At 48.3% G+C, this 20,664-nt stretch overlaps 1 protein-coding gene across 4 annotated transcripts; it reads left to right on the top strand.

Annotated features, from left to right (window-relative positions):
* Positions 1–33: 33 nt before the first annotated feature.
* On the top strand, positions 34–18,303 carry TMEM218 (transmembrane protein 218). Of its 4 annotated transcripts, none has more exons than XM_071221910.1 (5): positions 34–58; positions 9,767–9,876; positions 10,722–10,824; positions 11,259–11,495; positions 15,559–18,303. In XM_071221910.1, exons 2-5 carry the CDS (start codon positions 9,767–9,769, stop codon positions 15,691–15,693), a joined length of 585 nt encoding a protein of 194 aa, XP_071078011.1. In that variant the 5' UTR covers positions 34–58; the 3' UTR covers positions 15,694–18,303. The 4 variants fall into 4 exon arrangements, with proteins under 4 accessions (XP_071078011.1, XP_045048770.2, XP_045048768.2 ...); XM_045192835.3 differs by having other exon boundaries at positions 48–183; positions 15,559–18,300; XM_045192833.3 differs by lacking the exon at positions 34–58 and adding an exon at positions 307–1,271.
* The last annotated feature ends 2,361 nt before the right edge of the window (positions 18,304–20,664 follow it).

The following is a 20,664-nucleotide window of genomic DNA, read 5'->3' as shown; positions in this document are numbered from 1 at the left end:
GGTGCGGCGCGCCCACCTAACCGTTGCCTGGAGCCGCGGCGGGCGTAGGCAAATAAGGGTAAGCTGGCCGTTAAAAGAGCGGCTCTGATTAGTGGATCTAAAACCGGCTGGATGAAAGCCCACTTGTGATTCGTTCTGGTAGAGCAAAGCCCTTGTGGGCTGGAACCAGCAGGACCGCGAGGTGTGAGTAGGCACTCCGGAGGGGGTCGGGAGAGCGCGGAGGTGGGGAGTGGGGCTGATTGCAGAGGAGAGGGTGGTGGAGGAGAGAACGGCGGATTCTGGGCTCGAGGTAGCTGGGCCCGAGGGAGGTGAACCGGAGGAGGCTGAAAGAGGCGGGGCAGGAGGCGGGGCATTGGCCCTAAGACTATCTCGGACCACCCTTCCAGATCCGAGACCCGGGGGCCAGTAAATAATTTCGAGCCGAGAAGGAAGGAATGTGTTATTTTTCATCCATCTAAGAAAGTGAAATGTCAGCGACTGAGTCAATATCTTATGACCCCAAACCTTAATCTCTACCCCAAATACAGGGGCTAGCGAGTGAACATTGAGAAGGTGACACGGGGCTGGGGGTGGGGTGCAGAGTTGAGACCCGGGCAGGGAGTGAGATTTGTGGGGATGGGGAGAGAGGGAGGTGAGACCCGGGCAGTGTTCTCCTGTCGCCGGGAGGAATCAGCGCAGGCCCTGGGAGGGGCCAGAGTCCCCGTGAGTGACATGTCCACTCTGCCGCCCTGAGTGCTCGGGCCTGGGCCTGGGTGATGCGGTGACCGACAAGGATCGCCTGGCACTGACGGCCACAAACCAACACTGCCCAGGACAGGGGGCGGGGAGGCGCGGTCTGCATCCACTGCTCGATCCCCTTTTCTATGAGCTCGTTAAGAGACGGTACCACACCGAGGGCATTTAGGTAGCTTGACAATTGGTTCCCCCCTCCACTCCCGACTTGCATTCTACTTAGTTACAAAGGTATAAGAGCATTATCCTAATGTTTTAAAATTCAAACCACAATGAAGTATTTAAAGTAGAGAAAGTGTGAAGCCCCCCTCCCTGCGCCGCCAATTATTTTTGAAGATTTGGAACAGCTACAAAGGAAAACGAAAAGGAATTCTCCAGCAGGCACTTCACTGTCCTAACCCGCTGTTTTCTGCTGCCTTCGTGGGCTGGCGTTCGAAAATCAGGGAGTGGGTGAGATATCTATGCTCCCCCACCCCCCAGCCCAGCCCAGCAGCACCAAGACCGCTGGACCCTACCTAACACCCACATTTGTACTGGTGGTAAGTCATCGTGTAACGGCCATTAATGTTCTCACACGTGGGCGACTGGTGAGCAGTGCGTTTTCGTCCTGTAGGCCAGGTGCACGTGCCAGGGTCAGTCGGATTAATGCAGCGATTTTCAGCAAGAATTTTTAAAACATGCAATACCCGACTGTTTGGCCAGGGGCACTGACCTCTTTTTCCTTAGAATGACAAATAAATGACAGCAGCCAACACAACAATAGCCATCCGGTGTGAACGAATAAAAACTATACCTTTTTTTGGCACATCAGCAATATAGATAGATAGATAGATAGATAGATAGATAGATGTGCCGCAGAATTTTAGTCATTGGTGTAAGTGTGCCGTGAGATGACAGAAGCTGGAAGACGCGGCCTCTCCCAGTTTTCTGCCAGAGCCGGGCACAAGGGCTGCGGGACCGGCTGTTAGATGGAGGCAGAATGCTCGTCAGAAAAGTTTAGGACAGACTCTTTCCAAGGAAAGGCCTGGCGGCGTGAGCACAGGGAGGAAACATTGGCCCCTTATTTGCTCTTCCTGTCACTACCAAACAGGGTGTTCAGATTTGGATTATTTTATTCCAACTCCAATCTACCTGTTTTAAATGCCACAGACATTCAGTAAATGGACTTACTCCGGAAACCAGGTTGTTTAAACCATCAGTTCTCAGAGAAGGTTCCAAAAAGCCCTGGACGTTACATAAAGACACTGTTGTTTTTATTTTTTCCATCAAAGTTTCCTCTCTCATTTAGCTGTTCCAGGACGGGGAAATAATAGGAGTGTTATTGACATTGCAACCACACTGAGTTAACAGGATGACGTCGCTACGTGCTCGCTCCTCCCCCCTGCAGCGCTCTGTGCTACACCCAGCCCTGCCTTCTCACTCTTCCTGGCTGAGAAAACGCACAGAGTGGTTCTAAGGTGTTGGATTTCCTTCTTACGAGAGCTTGGGGATATTTATCTCACTACTTTAAAGCCAGACCACGTACCGAAGCCAATGTCTCACGAACTTTTAAGCTTTTGTGGAGGCTTGATGGGCAGTATTTCTAATGATCAGCTGCAACAGCCATTCATTTGCCTTGTAGTCTAGGTGCTAGAGTCGGTCCAAGTATTACAAGTTGCGTGCATAATATCCAATCAGCAGCAATTAAACTTAACTAGCTCTCTCGTTAGGGGCAGTACCATCATCAGCTCACTCAACCAAGCAGGAAACCTGTATCATTTCTCTTTTTTTTTATTCAAAAAATTTTATTCAATTACAGTTGACACTCAGTATTATCGTGTATTACTTTCAGGTGTACAGCATCGTGGTTAGGCAGTCCCATACTTTACAAATTGTCCCTCCACCCCCGACGTTTCTGGTACCCACTGGCACCACACATACCATATTTTTCAGACTATAACACACACCGGACCATAAGACGTACCTAGGTTTTAGAGAAGGAAAAATAGGGAAGAAAAAAAAAATCCCACTCCACCGCTGTCCCCACCAGCTGGGTAAGCTACATTTGGATTATAAGACGCACCCCCATTTTCCTCCCAAATTTGGAGGGGGAGGTGCGTCTATAGTCTAAAAAATACGGTAGTCATTACAACATCATTGATCCTACTCCCTGTGCTGCACTCACATCCCCGGCCTGTTTTGTAACTACCAGTCTGTACTTCTTAACCCCCTCAACTGTTTTCACCCAGTCCCCCAACCCCGTCCCCTGTGGCAACCATCATTCTGTTCTTTGCATCTATGAGTCTGTTTCTGTTTTATTTGTTTATATTGTTCACTAGATTCCACATATAAGTGAAACCATATGTTATTTATCTTTCTCCGACTCACTTATTTCACTTAGCATAATACCCTCTAGGTCCATTTATGCTGTTGCAAATGGCAAGATTTTGTTGTTTTTTATGGCCAAGTCATGTTCCATTGTATATACGTACCATCGCTTTTTTTATCCACTTGTCTATTGATGGGTAGCTTCCAGAGCTTGGCTGTTATAAATAACACTGCAGTGAACATAGGGGTGCATATATGTATTCTTTCAAATTCACATTTTGGGTTTCTTCAAATAAATATCCAGAAGTGGAATTGCGGGGTCATAAGGCAGTTCCATTTTTAATTTTTTGACGTAACTCCATACTGTTTTCCACAGGGGCTGCGCCAGGCTGCATTCCCACCCACAGTGCATGAGGGTCCCCTTTTCTCACATCCTCACCAGCACTTGTTTGCTCATTTATGGGTGATGGCCATCCTGACAGGTGTGAGGTGATATCTCATTGTGGTTTCAATTTGCATCTCTCTGATGATTGGTGACGTTGAGTATCTTTTCATACCTCTGTTGGCCATCTGTATGTCGTCTTTGGAGAAGTGTCTATTCAGGTCCTTTGTCCATTTTTGAATTGATTTTTTTTTTATGTTGAGCTGCATGAGTTCTCTATAAAGTTTGGATACTGAGCCCTTATCAGATGTGTCGTTGGCGAATACCTTCTCCCGTTCAGTGGGTTGTCTTTTCTTTGTGTTGATGGTTTCTTTTGCTGGGATCTCAACTCCTATGCATCCTGCCACCAGTTACCTTTTTAAAAATTAACTGAAAATTATAAAAATAGTAAATATTACACTGGCTAGTATAAAAAAATGCCTATGCCCTACAAACTAGATTGACAAACATCAACATTTTGGCACATCTGCTCAAGGTTGTTTGTTTTTTTAATAAAATGTCACAGATTTAGTTCAGATCCCTTTTGATCTCCTTCCTGACCGCATCCTCCTTCCTTTCTCGCACCCCAGAGGCAAACACTCTTCTGAAATTGCTATGCATTATCCGTGCTTATGGTTTTATACTTCTACTGTATATATACACATCATAAACAATATATATTGCTATTAGGCATTTTAAAAATACAAGTATTATTACACTATGGCCTTCGTTTTGCAACCTGCTTTCGTCACTCAGCATTATTTCTGAGGCAGGTCTGTGTCGCACAGATAGATGGCGTGTATTCATTTCGTGATCGTTCTGAGTAGGTAATATCGCGTCTGCTCTCTTATTGATGGACACTTAGGTTTTTCCAGGTGTTTTGCTATCATAAACTAACCTCCTTGGACCTGTCTCTTTGTGCAAGAGTTTTTCTAGAGCAGTGGTTCTCCAAGGGGGTGGCCCTGTCCCCTGGGTCACTTTGGAATTTATGAGGTCATCTTCCGGGGTCTACAGAGCAGGGCTGGAGATGGCGGGTGTTCTGTGATGCGGGGACAGCCCCTCCCTGTACAACTTCTGTGTCCCACAGGACACTCAGTTATAATCTGAACCTAGAATCTAACTTTACTTTTTTGTATAAACATAATGTCGTTTTTGGCACAGTTGAATATAGTTAAAATTTCCAGGAATGCAACTCTAATGTAAATCAAGGGGAAATTATTCTTATTTGTGGTTTGGAATTTTAACAAGAGTTGTTCATCACTCTAGAAAAATCCCGTAACTGGAGGCAGCCCAGCTCGTGGTATTTGCGTTGCCACCCAATCCACCTGCACCAGCTCGCGTTTTGTAGCTTCTGCGTTCCTGGTGATTCTAAGTTTAGGTGCAGGCATCTGACTGCTATACTTCATTATGTATTCCGGTGCAGTCAGCCCGAGCATTTGTATCGTTAAGCACATGCTGTTTTATAATGAATTACTTTCCATTTAAAATTATTTTCCGTGTATGATATAGAGAGCTAATTTTATTATTTTCTGATTGGATAATCATTTGTCCCGACCCCGTCTATGAAATCCACCGAATCACAAAGCCAGCTCTGTCCTGTGCAAAGCTCTCATAAACACGTGGCCCGGTTTCTGGGCTCTCAATTTCGTCCTGCTGGCCCATGTGTCTTTATGCCGCTGTCACACTGTTTTAATTACCTTGGTTTTATAATGTGTCTTGTGGCAGTTGGTAACAAGAAAGGCGAGTTTCCATCCTAGTTCTTAAAATTGTTTTTGCTATTCTTGGGCTTTTGCTTTTCCATATGAATTTAGGATCAGTTTTCAAGTTCCACACAAAAAAAATAATTTTGAGATTTGGAGTTAGAATGGCATTCAATTGATAGACTAAGGAAAATGAAGACCAGTTAAAGTTGGACCATTCCACGTAGGGACATGGGTTATTTCTCTGTTCGGGTCGGTGATATTTTTCTAATGAGGTCTTTTAAAATAATCTTTGAATAAAGTTTTGTAATTTCTGCCATAAAAATCTTACACATCTTTTGTTGAACTTTTTTCTACTTATACATGATACATATTCACATGCACATCTTTGATTATGAAAGTTTCAAATATATGCACAAGTGTGGAAAACGGTGTATAGCAAACACTTACCAGCCAGTTTCAAGTTAACTCACGAGTCTTTATATTAGTTCCCTTCACCTCATGTCCCCCAGATAATTAGGAAGTTTCTAGACATCATTTTCTGTTCTCTGTGTTATGTGTGTGTATTATGCATATCATAAATTATTTTTTAGAAATGGAATCACATTTTAAAAATATTTTTCACTTAAAAAATAAACAAGCAATTCCCTAATATCGAATATCCAGATACTGTACTGTGCAAATCCCCCAGCTGTCTCATAAAAGGTTTTTTACAGTCGGTTTGTTTGAATCAGGACCCAAACAAGGTCCATATATTAGGTCTTTTCAGACTCTTTCTTTCAAGGAAACTTTCTATTGCAAACTTTTTAGTGAAAGTAACACACACACAGAAAAGTATACAAATCAGATACAATGTAACAAAAGTAACAAAGCCATGTAACCAACACCGAAATCAAGAAACGAAGTTTTAGGCACCCCAGAATCCTCTTCTGCTTCCTCACGCACGACTTTGTACAAGGTAACCATACTCCTGACTTGGAACCTCAACATTAGTTTGACCTGGTTTTGAGCACAGTGTCCGTGGAATTCCACAGTACAAACGCTTGTGCCTCTAGCTCCTTTCAGTCAGTACCTGTGAACCTCATCCCTGTTTCCATTCGATGCTCATCCATTCGACTGATGAGCATTTGGGTGGTTTCTGTGTTTAGCTATTTCAAATAGGGCTGCCCTGAACGCTGTACATGTGCTAGTGAACTTACGTGTGCACTTCTGTTGGGCACGCACCTAGGAGGAGGAGAGCTGGGTTTGGCACTGTCAGATGCAGCCTTCAAAGCGGCTGTGACAATTCACTCTCCCACACACTTCTGGCAACACGGGGTACTGTCTGTCATTTTTGTCTGAGCCATTCTGGCGGGTGTCTAGGGCTACTCCGTTGTGATTTCCACTCATATTTTTCCTGGTAACTAACAAAGGTGAGCACCTTTTCTCATGTTTACTGCCCGTGTGTATATCCTCCCTGTGAAATGCTTATTCCTATCTTTTTATCTGCTTGATCTGTCAGTTTCTGAGAGAGGTATATTAAAATCTCCCACTAAATTTGTGGGCCTGTCCATTTATTGCAGTAATTATTGCCATGTTTGGCCTTATATATTTTGAGTTGTATCTTGGTAAATTATTCCTTTTGTGACTCTATTAATTTTTTTCCAAAACTTTACTCTTTATTAATTTTTTCCAAACTTCACATTCTATTTTGCCGGATACTAATATTGCTTCCCCAGGTTATTTTTTAAATTTTGTTTTGCTTGCTTTTTTAATTGTGGCAATAAACACATAACATTCAACTTACCATCTTTGGTGTTTACCTATATGTTTTTAAAACATGTATATTTACCTTAACAAAGCCTGCAGGTAATCATTAACTCTCACCTCCTCCAGAGCAAAAAAATAACCAAAGGTATTGATGATTTAACTTGGAGCCATCCTTTCTCATCTTCCATATAACTGTTGGCAAATATTTTAGTTCTTCCTTGTTTTAAACTCAAAAAAACCCCAAAAAACAAGTCCTTGCTTTTCATTACAGAAAGCTTTACTGTCAACATTTCCTCATATTTTCCTCACCTTTCCTCTTTACGTATCAAGCCCTCTTCCCTGGTTCATTTTCCTTCTTGCTGAAGTGTATCCACGAGAGGTGAACTCCATTTCAGCCTTTGCATGTCTGAAAGCGTCTGTTTTACACCCACGTGTGCGGGAGCCTTCATGCTGACCCGGCGTGTCCTTGGGATTCCGTATCATATCGGCGGTGTGATTTGATCCCCACACCTCATGTGACGTAGGACTGGGGTCCAGATTCTCTCAGGGTATTCCTTTTTTATCCATGGCCTGCAGTACATGGCCAGCTTTCCTCCAAGTCAGCAGCAAATTTACTCCCTGTTTCAGACGCAGCTGAGGCCTTTTAGGGCCTCTCTTTATGCCCCATGCTCAGTTGCTCTCCGGATCGCGGGTCTGAGACCTCATCTGTCCAGGAGGGGACACTAAACGGCCGCATCAGGTTCCAGTGGCCCCAGAGACCTCTGGGCTCAGCTCCTGCTCGCCACTCAGGCTTCCAGTTGCATTGTTGTTTATAGCATTTAAGGGTTTTTCTTGATTGCTTTTGAACTCCCCTGTGTATTAAATTCTTTTTGTTCTATTTTATTAAGCGTTTTTCTGTGTTTGTTTCTGTGGGAGGTACTTTCCTTGTCAGCCCGGTCCAGCAGGTTGACCAGAAGCCTCAGTTGTCTTTCTGAGACTAGATAGGACCTTGTCACTCCTCCATCACTTGATTTCTGCAAAGGACTTGTTAGCACTGCTTCATTTCTTTATCCAACAAATATTTACCGAATGGAATCTCTGGTAAGAACAGGGGTACTGTCGTAAGAAAGATACAAAGTGTCTGTCCTCAGGGAGTCGTCTCTTCTACTGGGGAAGACAGGAAGTGGACAGTAAACAATCGATAAAAACGTGAACTGCACTCTGAAGGAACTGGAGTGATGGGGAGTAACTTCCGGGGGGCTACTTCAGCTAGGCCAGGCAGGGAAGATCTCTAAGGAGGCCGCATTGAAGCGAGCGGGAGCCTCGTGCCCTCTGCTGCCCTCCTCCCTGCCCACCCTTCCCTTCAGGCTCCCCTCGGGCCGTGCTGGTTCTGCCCCCGATGAGCCAGGTCGCCTCCTCACTGCCTCCATTCACATTGCACTGTGTTTTCCTACGTTTCAGAGTGTGACGTGCACAGTTGCTCAGCGACCTGGTCCTCCAACAGGCCCTGAGCTTCTGCCGGCCCACGTGTCTCATTTACCCCTGAGCCCAGTGAGCAGCCCAATGCCCCACGTGGTGGGCACAAAGAAAGGGGGGTTGAATAAATACTTTCTTTTATTTTTAAGCAGTTCTTGCTTAGGGCTTCCTTCCCAATACATTTATAACTGGACTTCTCAGAGATAATGATTCTTGTGGTATTTAAACCACCAGAGTAAAGAAAATCATCACCCCGAGGAGGAAGTGTTTGCTTAAGACTTACCTCTGATACTGTCAGGGAAAATCAGGGGCAGTCCTATCGTGTGCTGTCACCCTACGGGGGGTCGAATGGTGGCTTCCCAAAAGATATGTTCACATTCTAACCCCCAGCACCTGGGAGTGCGACCTCATCTGGAAAAGGGGTCTTTTCAGATGCAATCAAGGTTAAGGAGGTTGAGATGAGATCAAATCGGGTCATTTGGGAGAACTCCCTAAATTCAGTGGCAGGCGTCCTCATAAAAGACAGAAGAGAAGACAGAGACACAGAGAAGTCAGCAGAAATTGGAGGGATGTGGCTACAAGCCAAGGGGTGCCAGGAGCCACCAGAGTCTGGAAGAGGCAGGAAGGATTCTCCTCCAGAGCTTCTGGTGGGAGCAAGGCCCAGATGGCACTTGATTTCCGACCTCTGGTCCCCAGGCCATGAGAGAGCCGGGACCTTCTGCTGCTGTAAGCCAGCCGATTGCATACATCTCTCTCCCGTCGCACCTCAGGTCCCTCTCCTGTAACGGGATGTAGTAATAGCGTCCTCAGAAGCTTATTGCCATGATTAAGTGAGAGACTGTTCAGAAATAATGGTGCCTCCCTTCTTCAAGGACTTAGGTGTTTGCTTCCTTTTGAGAGTAAAAACTCATCAACACAGTGGGATCGTTGTCTGTGATTGCCTAGTGAGTCAAAGGTCACACCATGGACTTACCCTGAAGGCTCCAGCTCCCACATCGGCCGTGGCTTCCTCAGGCCCTGGTGCCTTTGACAGCGCTCCATGGGGTTTGTGTCAAGGGAGAGTTCAGCCTCCTCCTGTGGCCGAGAGAAGACAAACTAGACTGTACATTCGGAATGACCCACCCAGAGCAGAGAGCAACCTCTCAGTCCTCACCAGCGAGGAAGGTTTGGTTCTAAATGTCTAATTCCTGCCAAGGCCTCTGAGACTGGGCATTCCCCAAAGCCTGACAGGCCATCATCAGAAATCCCTCATAATGGGCTTGCCCTGGCTGCATTTGGCTGAATGCTTGCTCTCGCACACCTTGTGAGTGTGCAGAAGGTAGGCGGCGCCTGGAGCCCAGGAGTCCTGCCCCATGGCCCAGGGCTGAGCAGCGTGCAGGGCTCACACCTCCTCTCCCCACAGATGGCCGGCACAGTGCTTGGAGTGGGGGCCGGCGTGTTCACCCTGGCGCTGCTGTGGGTGCTGGCGCTGCTACTGTGTGCGCTGCTCTCCAGAGCCTCCGGCGTGGCCAGGTAAGGCTTCCTCTCCCATGGCGTCCCCAGCAAAACAAGCAGCAGCAAATCGTTGGCACCCAGGACACACTTAGAACCCAGAAAGGCCCCTTTGTCATTACCAGCACATTGCAACCTCTGCTCTCAAGCACTAGCTGTGTCACTGGCTCAGAAGCAGAGGCGGGAGGAGAAGGGAAGCGGTGTTTTTCAGTTCCCACTGTAGAGATGGGGGCACATGAGCTGAAGAGAAAGCCTGCTTTCACTGCCCTTTGAATTTCTTAGCTTTGTACGTGTGTGAGTTTCTCAGTTGTTCAGACTGTGGATGATGCTCAGTTCAGTCCTTGAGGCTCTGGCCCTGGGCCCAGGGAAGCAGAAGACCCGCCAGATGATGGCCGGCTCTCTCTGAGGCCCAGCCCCGGAAGACAGGCCACAAGCCACTGGAGCAGCCCTGAAATGTACCCTCCCGCCAGGCAGTGTCAGGGCGAAGCCGCGAGTTACAGAATTTCCTGAGGTTTTCTGGCCTAAAAACGAACACAGGAGTAGGGGTGGGGGCGCTGCCTCAGTTTTTCACGGTTATGACTGCGCAGAGGCAAAAATATTAACTACCGATTTCCACTCTCAGGAGGAGTTTTTGGAATGACGGGGAATAAACAGGGATGCATCCAGCTGGTACCTGCCTAGGAAGAAGGGCTTTGGGACAAAGGGGGAAACTTGTCTACATTTCCGGGCCCAGTGCAAACAGCAGATCCCTGGGCATTGCTAATGGGCGGAAGCCTGGAAGCCTGGCCCCAGGGTGGAGCCGTCAGGCCTGACCGTCGGGAAGGGGAGGGGACGGGAAACAGCGCTGACACCCTGTCTCGGCCCAGGTTCTCCGTCCTGTTCGTCTTCCCTGGGGCTCTGATCGCCACAGCGGTGCTGCTGCTCCTCCCCCGAGCCGGGGAGACCCCAGCCCCGGAGGTTGAAGTCCAGGTACGGCGATTGGTTTTATTTTGCTTCGCGAGGTGTAACTCTTCTTTCCCTTGACCTAGACCTCGCTCTGGCCCTGCCGTGGTCCCTGATGTCAGGGTGACTGGATTATGCGGGAAGGTTTGTAAAGTTAAAGCAAGGACGATGAAAGCTGGGGTCCCCCAGGTTTGGAGGGGTTAAGTCGTTTTCTGTCGCCCATGAGGGTGAAGGAGCAATGTGTCTAAACTGGCCTTGTACTGTGGGCGGAGAGAGGGGAAGGAGCTCAGAGTAGGAGCTGGCCTGGTCCCGACATCCACATCGAAGTGCTCCCATTCCCATTCTGAGGGCCTGGGCTAAGATACTGGGTCCCTCCCGCAAGCCCGCAGCGCCCTCAGGGTACTGAGCAGCCTGCTTTTCTGCCTCCACCTGCTTGCATGTCCCGTTTCTGATGTGAGAAGACACTTTCCATAGAGAAGGGCAGCGAGGAGAGGAAAAGGCTTTGGAAAGCAGAAGATGTGCAGATAGACGAGTGCAGCACCGGGCGGCAGTTCCTTCCATCCTCCTTCCTGGACCCGTGCCGGAGCCACTCCTCTGGACCGATTGTCGTCATCGCTCTCCTCGTCCTTCTCTGGACACACCGCTCGCTCCGGCTCATCCCTGACTGGCCTGGCTCTGTCCTGCACGACTGGTCTCAGGTCCCTGCAACCTTGATGATGGGACTGACCTCTGTCCCATCATTCCTTCCATCAGCTTCTCTCCTCTCAACCTCCACTTTGGCTTTTTCAGCTGGAATGAGGAGAATAGCTGGCATTTTTTAAGGGATTACTGCACACAAGGTCCTGTGATAAGCACAGCGTTTGCACTGTGTCAGTTAAACCTCTGAGGACCCTAAGCAGTATGGAGTGGGGACCAGTGCTACCCCCTTTAAAGATAAGAACACTGAGCTCTAGGAGGTAAGAGCTACTTGCCCAAGTCAGACATATGTAGAAAGAGAGCAAGGATTGAAGCTGAGCTCTGTCTTCAAAGCTTTCATTGTTGGGGACTCAATAGACTATTAGGGGCCATCACAGAGTGTTCCTAAGTGACAATTTTGACACTAGACAATAGTACAGAAAATCATAACTTCTGGACTAAAATTGGCACCTATTTGCAACTCTGTGTAGGACTAACCATGGCAAAAGGGAGGAGAACTGTTCGGAAAATTCCTAGGGAAATAATACTTAGCACACAATGGAAGGAATTATCCCACCCATGCGTTCTTTTTGCCAGCATTCGCCAGCACTGTCAGTGTGCGTGCCGCGTGTGAGCCACGGGTAGGCCCAGAGCTGCTGCTGCTGTACAATCCACCCCTCTGTCCTCCGTCCTGGGAGTTTCAGACCCGGGAGAGGGGAATGGGGTTTGAGCGAAAGGCGTTCATCGGCGTGGCCGGCAGGACTGGAGTTCTCTCGTTTTCAGGTTTTGAGAACCAGCTCCTGCAGCTGCCTGGCTCAATACCTATCAATAATACATGGCCTGGGCCTTCTGCACCCAGGGCCTGCTAATTGGCTAATTAAAAAGTGAAACGTGTCGAACGAGCAAACATGTAGCCCGCAGGAGACTTGTTCAGTACTGGAGCCAAGGTCAAAGTTATGTTAAAGCTGTTTGATCAAACTGACCTTTGTTCTAAGTTGGCTGGGGGGGTATCTCTGGAGCAGCGCTTTCTTCTTGGTATCTTTGGGTCTCAGCGATCACAGCAGTGTTTGGACTTGACAGGTGCTTGGTGTGTTGCCCCCGTATTACTACCTGCCGACTGCTGCTGTAACAAGTTGCACAAATGTGTTATCTCAAAACTGAGCTAGAAGTCCGAAATCAGTCTCCCTGGGCTAAAACCAAGGGGTTGCAAGGGCTGAATCCCTTTCTAGAGGATCTAGGGAAAAATCTCTTTTCTTGCCCTTTCCAGCTTCTAGAGGCCACCCCTGGCTGGGGGTCCCCTTGCCCCACCTTCTGACTCCGCTTCCCTCTTCTGCTTTTAAGGACGCTGTGATTACAAGCCCCACCCCCCCACCCCCAGATTGGGTTAAGGTCCACTAATTAGCAAGCTTAGTTCCACGTACCACCTTAGTTCCGCTTTGCCATGTAATCTGACATGCTCAGTTTCTGCAAATGTGGGCTTTCTCGCACCGTTCTCCTGTCTGCCGCAGTCACCTGTCAGGTGCGGGGTTCTCTTCTAGGTACTGGGTTTTCAAAGCGTCTTGAGTCTGTGAAGTAACCCGGTCCATTGGTTTGTGTAGCTGCTCCACCAGGTCCGTAGAGTAAATGTCCTTTTCCTGCCCAAACCAAAGCACGGCCACGTGGACCTGGGGCGGGCCGAGCCCTGGCAGCGGCAGCAGACAGGAGGGCGAGCCGGCACTGGTCACAGGTCTTCACAGCCAAGACCAGCAGCTCTGGGGCCTCACGTGTGACGGGTCAACAGGCAGCCAACTGTATGAGCTGGGGCACCTTATCTATCCCCTTAGTGTTTTATGTTTTATTTATTTTTTATTGAATTTACCGGGGTGACATTGGTTAATAAAACCACACAGGTTTCAAGTGCACAACTCACTAAAACATCCCGTGCAGGCGGCACAGTGCGCTCGCCACCCACAGGTCGCTTTCCGTCCCCCTTCTCCCCACTCTGCCCGTTTCCACCTCCCCCACCCCCTCCCCTGGTAATCACCATACTGTTGTCTGTGTCTATGTCACATATGTACACGCACACATGCTTAATCCCGTTGCCTTTCTTCACCCCCCAAACTGACAGCTCTCGGGATGTTCTGTGTATCTATGCTTCTGTTTCTGTCTGGTTTTGGAAATTATTTCGTTTATCGAATTCCACATATGAGTGAGATCCTGTGGTACTGGTCTTATTTTCCTTAGCATAATGTTCTCCAGGCCCGTCCATCTGTTCAGGGTCTATTGGTAAGAGTGTCTTCCTTTTTACGGTTGAGTAGTATTCCTTCTACAAATGCACCACAGCTTACTTATCCACTCACCTACTGGTGGGTGCTTGGGCTGTTTCCAGATCTTGGCTCTTGTAAATAACGCTGCAATGAACATAGGGGTGCACACATTCTTTCAAATTAGCATTTCGGGTTTCTTCAGATATGTTCCCAGAAGTAGGATTGCCGGGTCCCAGGCAGTCTCATTTTTAACTTTTTGAGGAAACTCTATACACAGAGGCTGCACCAGTCTGCATTCCCACCAACAGTGCACAAGGGCCCCCCTTTCTCCACGTCCTGGCCAGCACTTCTTGTTTGTTGATTTACTGCTAATAGGCTTTCTGACAGGTGTGAGGTGATATCTCATTGTGGTTTTAATTTGCTTTTCTCAGGTGATTAGTGACATTGAGGATATTTTTACATGGCTATTGGCCATCTGAATTCCCTCTTTGGAGAAGTGTTTCTTCAGGTCCTTTGCCCATTTTTTAGTAGGGTTGTTTGCCTTCTTGGTGTTGAGTTGTACAAAGAAATCTATAGATTCAGTGGGATTCCTATGAAAATACCAATATTTCACAGATACAGAACAAACATTCCAAAAATTTATGTAGAACCACAAAAGACCCTGAATAGCCTCAGGAATCTTGAGAAAGAAGAACAAAGTAGGAGGCATCGCCCTACCTGCAATCTAACTATACTACAAGGCCACTGTAATCAAAACAGCCTGGCACTGGCATTGGAACAGGCACATAGATCAATGAGAGCCCAGAGATAAACCCACGCTTTTATGGTCTATTAATGCTTGACAATGGAGGCAAGAAAACGCAACAGAGTAAAGACAGTCTCTTCAGTAAATGGTGCTGGGAAACTGGGCAGGTACCTGCCAAAGAATGAAACTAGACCAGCAACTTACACCACCCACAAGAATAAATTCAAAACGGATAAAAGCCTTGAATGTAACTCACAAAACCGTAAAAAAAAAAACAAAAAACCCTAGAAGAAAACACAGGCAGTAAAATCTCAGACATGTCTTAGTTTGGCCGCTATGTCTCCTAGGACAAGGGGACAAAGGAGGAGTAAACAAACAGGGCCACATCAAACTGAAAAGCTTGTGCACAGCAACAGAAGCCCCCCAAATGAAAGGCAGCCCACTGTCCATGTGGGAGAACGTAGTCACCCATGATCCGTCCATAAGGGGCTGGATTTCTCTTAGCATTTTAGTATCTCAGGGAAATGGCCGTTTCCCCTAACCCTTGGAATGCTGGGTTATGAATGTTAGAGTTCAAAACTCTTCTAATGAGTTTTAAAGAGCTGCCTTTTCATATTGCAAACGAACCCTCCAGAATTGGCAATGGGTTGATGATTTTTGGCTTAGGATTTTGCATACACGGGATTTATTATACTATTGTATTTTTAGGTATGTTTAAAATTCTCCGTGATAAAAAGTTAACAACAGAAATGAGCTTTTTGGAGATCAAGCAAGTTTCTCACGAATGCTTTCAGATAACATAACACATGCTTCCCGAAACAAAGGAACTCATCCAGGGTGTTCAAAATGTTCACGGATCTCCTAACTCAGCCATTTGTTTCCTGTGCTTCATTAATTCTTTCTTCATCTTGCATTTCTGGCACAGCGAGTTAAGAACAGGTTCCTTCCCAGCCACCTGCAGAGGAGACCCAGGGCAGGGTGACCCCGGGAGTGACAAGGATGAACAGACCCTGGGCCCGTTCACCACAGATTGCAGATGAGCACAGCCAGGGTGCCGGAGCAATAGTGATTCCTTGTCGATGTTTCTTTCTCCAGATTGTGGATGCTTTCTTCATTGGTCGCTATGTCCTGCTGGCCTTCCTCACTGCTGTCTTCCTTGGAGGTCTCTTCTTGGTTCTAACCAACCACATCCTGGAGCCCATCTACGCCAAACCGCTGAGGTCCTACTGAGCACTATTCACGAAACCCCTCACTCGATGTTATCGATGAGCAGAACGGCACTATTCAGGGCCTCGTTTTCTTAGCCTTCATGGCCGAAGATCAAGGGAAAATCCGTTCATTGCTAAGACAAATTCCTTGAGTCCTGTCTTCCAGACACGTGGTGCCAAGATTGTCTCTTTGGAGATATTCTTGCCAGCTTAAGAGGGATACCGTTCTCGTTAGCACCCATACCTCATGTTCTCCCTGGTTTGTGAGGGGTCTAGCAACAGTGAGAGATCTGCTTAGAGGAGGTTTTCAGTCAAGACGTAAGTGGATTTTGGGAAAAGGCGCACTTGGCTTCTGCTGTCCAATAAATGAAAGAATTTGGTCCTTTTGATAATTCATAAAATCCTTAGTTATAAGGTTGGGGTCATTTGGAGAGGAAAGGTTATTTTAACGTGATGAGGTGGAAGACTTACTCAGGCGCTGGTTGCTGACCACTGGAGGTGTGTATCAGGGCACAGGCCTCTCTGAGGGCCACGGCAGTGCTCCCCTCAGCTCTAATAACGCAGGACATGCCACTGGAGGCCTGGCGCTCACTTCAGACTCTTGGCCACAGCTTTCTGAATCTAGCATTTATGTATTTCAGGGTTCGTGAAAGTGTGTGGAAGTGTTGATTATTTGTCTTGCTGCTGTGTATCTCTGGAGTCTTTTCCTTCCAGGATTTGGTGGCCTTTGTGTGCCTTATCTAAGCACCATAAGGGTCCATTTGGGGTTATCGTCATCTGTTTCATCTCGAAAGTAGCCCTTCCTCCAAAGCTGATGCGGAATGTGTATTCCCAGGACTAGATGTAACTGTACCGGTCTGAGATGCTAGGCCAAGTGAAATGTGTCACCCCGTGGAGGCGCTGGCTCCCCTTCAGCAATCTCATCCTGCCTCTCCAGAGCTATTTGAAGGAGGATCTCCTGGCTTAAAACCAAGAACCAGAAAACAAGCTGCAAAGGGAGCTCTGACTGAGTGCACGCTGCTCTGTCCTTTGAAAGGGAATTTACTTAATGTTTACAACAACCTCTTACCATCCCCATTTTAAAGTAGAAAAAATAAAGGCTTAAAGAGATTCGCTGACTTGCCCCAGCCTTCCTTTCCAGGACAGCCAGCGTGCACACCAGCTGGGGCAGACGGCAGGGCCTGCCTTCCACGGGAGGGAAGGCCCCCTGAGCATCTGGAGCTCAGGCGCAGCATGCGAGGACAGTAGGCCCTTCTCCCTCGCTGTCTCCCCTGGGTCCTGCCGTCATTGTAGAGGCGGCCCCGCTGCCCTGGCAGGGTTAAGCTCTAAGCTGAAAGTGGAGCAGACTGGTGACCAGGGAGTCATGGGCTGTGAGGGCCAGCTGCGATGATCCCCTCTTACCCTTGAACCCGGTCTTACTCAGTTTGGAAAAACTTCACAGGTCACAGAGAGCTTCAAAGGAAATAGCTTCTCAATCTGGCCCAGAGCCCTTAGCTAGGAAAAGAAAGAGCTCCCCTCACCGCAGCAGATCAGAGGAAGAAAGGAGGATGCGGAAATGTGGAGGGAGGTGGGGCAGGGAGCAAGTCACCCTGTTGCTCCTCTCTGCTCCCGCACTGCCGCCCCCAGGTCCTGGCTGTCCTTGCGGAGCTGTGGAGCTGGCCCAGGGACTCCTAACAAAGCACGGGCTGCCACTTGTCACCTTCTCCTGACAGACTTGCTGAAAAAGCAAATCTGGGAAAACTCTTACAGGTTTCTGACCACGAGTTCATCTTTTTTATTCCCCAGCAAAGGTGTCCAGCTATTAGATTAATGGACAATGGCAACCAAGTCGGGGGGTGGGGGGGGACTGCCTCCGTGGAGAAAACTGTGTTAAGGTTGAAAACGAAATTCCCTCGCCAACACCACTACTGTCCAATTGTTGTTTCCACCGATGTGAGCGACAGGCCCGTGTGCTACGGGCAAAAATCATACTTGGGACCAAGTGTATTTTTAGCTCAGCCTGCCTTCTATAGAGCCTGTCCGTGACCACCAGCCGCAATGAAAAGGAGGATAGATTTCTCTCTGCCTTCACACTCAGCCGGCACATCCAACCACCCAAACCCCGCAGGGCTGGGGTACGAAGTCAAAGGCTGCCGGGGCACAAAATGGGTTCCCCCGAGAGTTCTGCAGGGGCACCCCATAACCAACGTCCGATCGGGCACGTCTTGTGCACGCAGCCTTCCTGGAGGCCGTCCCTTCGGCCCGTTCACCATTGTTTGATCAGTAGCAGGTGGTGCTCTGCGATTCCCTACCCAGACGGGCCCTGTGGCAAAGAGACTGTGGTAACCCCTACTCTTTTGGGGTGGAGAGGGACAATAAATCAAGGCCTCTGTATAAGAAAACGGGCTATATTTCCTAGCCTTCTAAAACTGCGTGCTGACGAAAGCTAAATCAGCAGGACATCACTCTCCCCCACCCAGTGCCCACATTTGTCCTACCCGCTAGGTGGCGCTGTGCTGTGTTTTACAAGCCTCTCGAGCCAGGAAAGCACACTAGGTAATTTTTTGACAAGCTCCTTAAATTTCTCATTAAAAAAATTAAAGTAAAGCTAACTTTCTCTATTGGTGCACAGTATCAGACAGTTAATAAAAAGTTCATCGCAGTTCCTGGACCAGTGTTCTGTTACTCTTCACTCCTGCGGCAGACACGTCCCTTGCCTGCCGCGCGCTCAGTGCCGCTCCCGCTGATGCTAACTCGCTGGGTAAAGAAACCGGCTGCGGTTATTTGACAGACCAGACACGGGCAGAGAGATGCGGGGATTTTAAATCTGTTAAAGTTTCACAGCTAGTTAGTAGAGGGGCTCAAACTTGACACCAGGATTCCCGACACCTCACTTCTCAAGACAGTTTAAACATCATTTGGGGGTTTCAGACGTCACCTTGTGTTCACACTGGTTGATAGTATTCCTTAGCTATTTGTACCCACCGTTTCCCTAACCCATATCCAAAAGAAATGGTGAAAGTTTTGCTAAAGAATTCCTAAACATTTAGTCATAACTTCATGGCTTAAACCTTCAAGTATTTGGAGGAGAAAGTTTCCAGATGTGGGAACCGAAACCACAGGGGAATGAATCTCGAAAATGCTGATTATCCTCAGAGGGACATAAAACTCAGGATTGGAGGAGGTTTCATTGTTCATGGAGTTCAGTCTTTGGTCTGTATTTCCATCTCACTATTTGGGAGTATGCCATTTTTCACATCCTGCAATCCCAGTTTGTATTATATTGAACAAGCACGTGCCGCAGATTTTTCTAAGTGCTTTGTAAGCATGTGTGATCCGCACAGCAGCCCAACGAAGCAGGTGCTGTTAATACCCCCACTTCACAGGTGCGGACAGGCGCAGAGCCGTGCGGTGACTTGCTCGAGGTCACTCAGCAAAGGGGTAGGCTGGAGTCAGAACCTGGAGTCAGGCAGTTTGGTCCAGTTAAGCTCTTAATGACTATATACAATGTTGCCCCACACGGGGTAACAAACAACAACAACAACAAAACAACAACAAAAAGAGGGACCGGGGTCAGGTAATGCAAATCCAGTTGATAGAAACACTGAGGAGAGGCCACTGAGTCTCGTGGAAAATCTAGAATCTTAGAGATCAGCCAGGAATTCGGGCAAAGCAGTCACAGACCTCAGAGACAAGTTCATTGATCATCTGTGTTTTTGGCGGGCCTTTGCTCTGTTAGACCTTGGCCCCCTTCTTGCTTAGTGATACTGAACAATTGGGTAGCCCCTGGCATGAGTTTTCAAGGAGGACTTACACGGGATCTCTCTCTTAAGCCCTGGCCACCTGCACAGTTGATACTTGCTAGTTTTCAGAGGTGCCAATGCAAGACTCAAAGCCACAAGCCACAAATGCGTGTTTCTCGATCTGTGTCTCTAGCAGGTCATGGCAGCTGCTGTTAAAAGGGAATAAAAAGTTTCCAAGTCCCCTACTCCGATCCCCACCCCCACATGCACCCTTGTCTCAGTTTCCTGGAACCTGAGAAATGGCAGCAGGGATCCAAGCCAGCGCCCAAACGCAGGGACGGAATGATGAAGGTCATTTTTCCGGTTTCCCTCATCCTGTTCGGTAACAGATGTACACTTAGCGGGGTTCCTGCCTTCAGAGGGCTCTTGGATTGGGACAAGTGCAGCAGGTATGAGCTGCCTCAATGCCCCCTGGACATCCCCTTCACTGATTTTCAGCCTCTGGGGATGTGTTTGGTTTCCTGTCTTCAATCTGTTGTTGCCCAGCTTTCACTGCGAGCAGGCCATAGTTCCCGCCTGCAGCTGTGGCAGATTGCAGAAGACTCTGTGCTTTAGAACGTCACACATGTATCATCTTACAGCTCTGGAGGCCAGAAATCGGAAATGGGCTCCACGAGGCCCAAGTAAAGGTTTTGGGGGCTCGGGGTGAATCCCAGTGTCTTTCCTAGCTCTCGGAGGTGCCCACACCTCCTGGCCAGTGCACCCTTCCTGTGTCTTCAAAGCCAGCATCTTCTTATCTGACACCCAACTCTTCTGCCTCCCTCTTTGATTTCCAAGGAGCCCTGTGATTACCTTGGGCTCACCCTGATAATCCAGGGTGGCCCCCCAATCCCACGGTCCTCAGGTCCTCAGTCACGTCTGTTGTGTAATATAACGCATTCCCCGGCACCGGGAATTCGGGTGTGACCGCTTGGGGGAGGGGCAGCCTTCGGCCCTCCGGAGAGTGTAAGGCCCCACCTCCCTTCCCTAAGAGTTGCCACCCTCCGTCCTCCACCGGCTCCATCGCCCCGCTCCTTCCTATACCCAGTCCACCCCTTCCTCTCCAGCGTCGCCCCTAGTCCTCCGGGTTCCCACCAGGACACTTACGACTTGTTAAGAATTTCCGTGCCCCGCCCGCAGTTTAGCGGCGGCTCCGAGCGCTCAGACCCGGGGAGAGCCGCTTTCCTTCCCTCCCGGTGGCTGCTTTCCGCCCGGCTTCCGCACTCGCCCAG

This window comes from Desmodus rotundus, chromosome 7 (assembly GCF_022682495.2).
Source record: "Desmodus rotundus isolate HL8 chromosome 7, HLdesRot8A.1, whole genome shotgun sequence".
In the NCBI taxonomy this organism is placed as follows: Eukaryota; Metazoa; Chordata; class Mammalia; order Chiroptera; family Phyllostomidae; genus Desmodus; species Desmodus rotundus.
The sequence above is the reverse complement of the archived record's forward strand: the minus strand, read 5'-3'. Positions and strand labels throughout refer to the sequence as shown.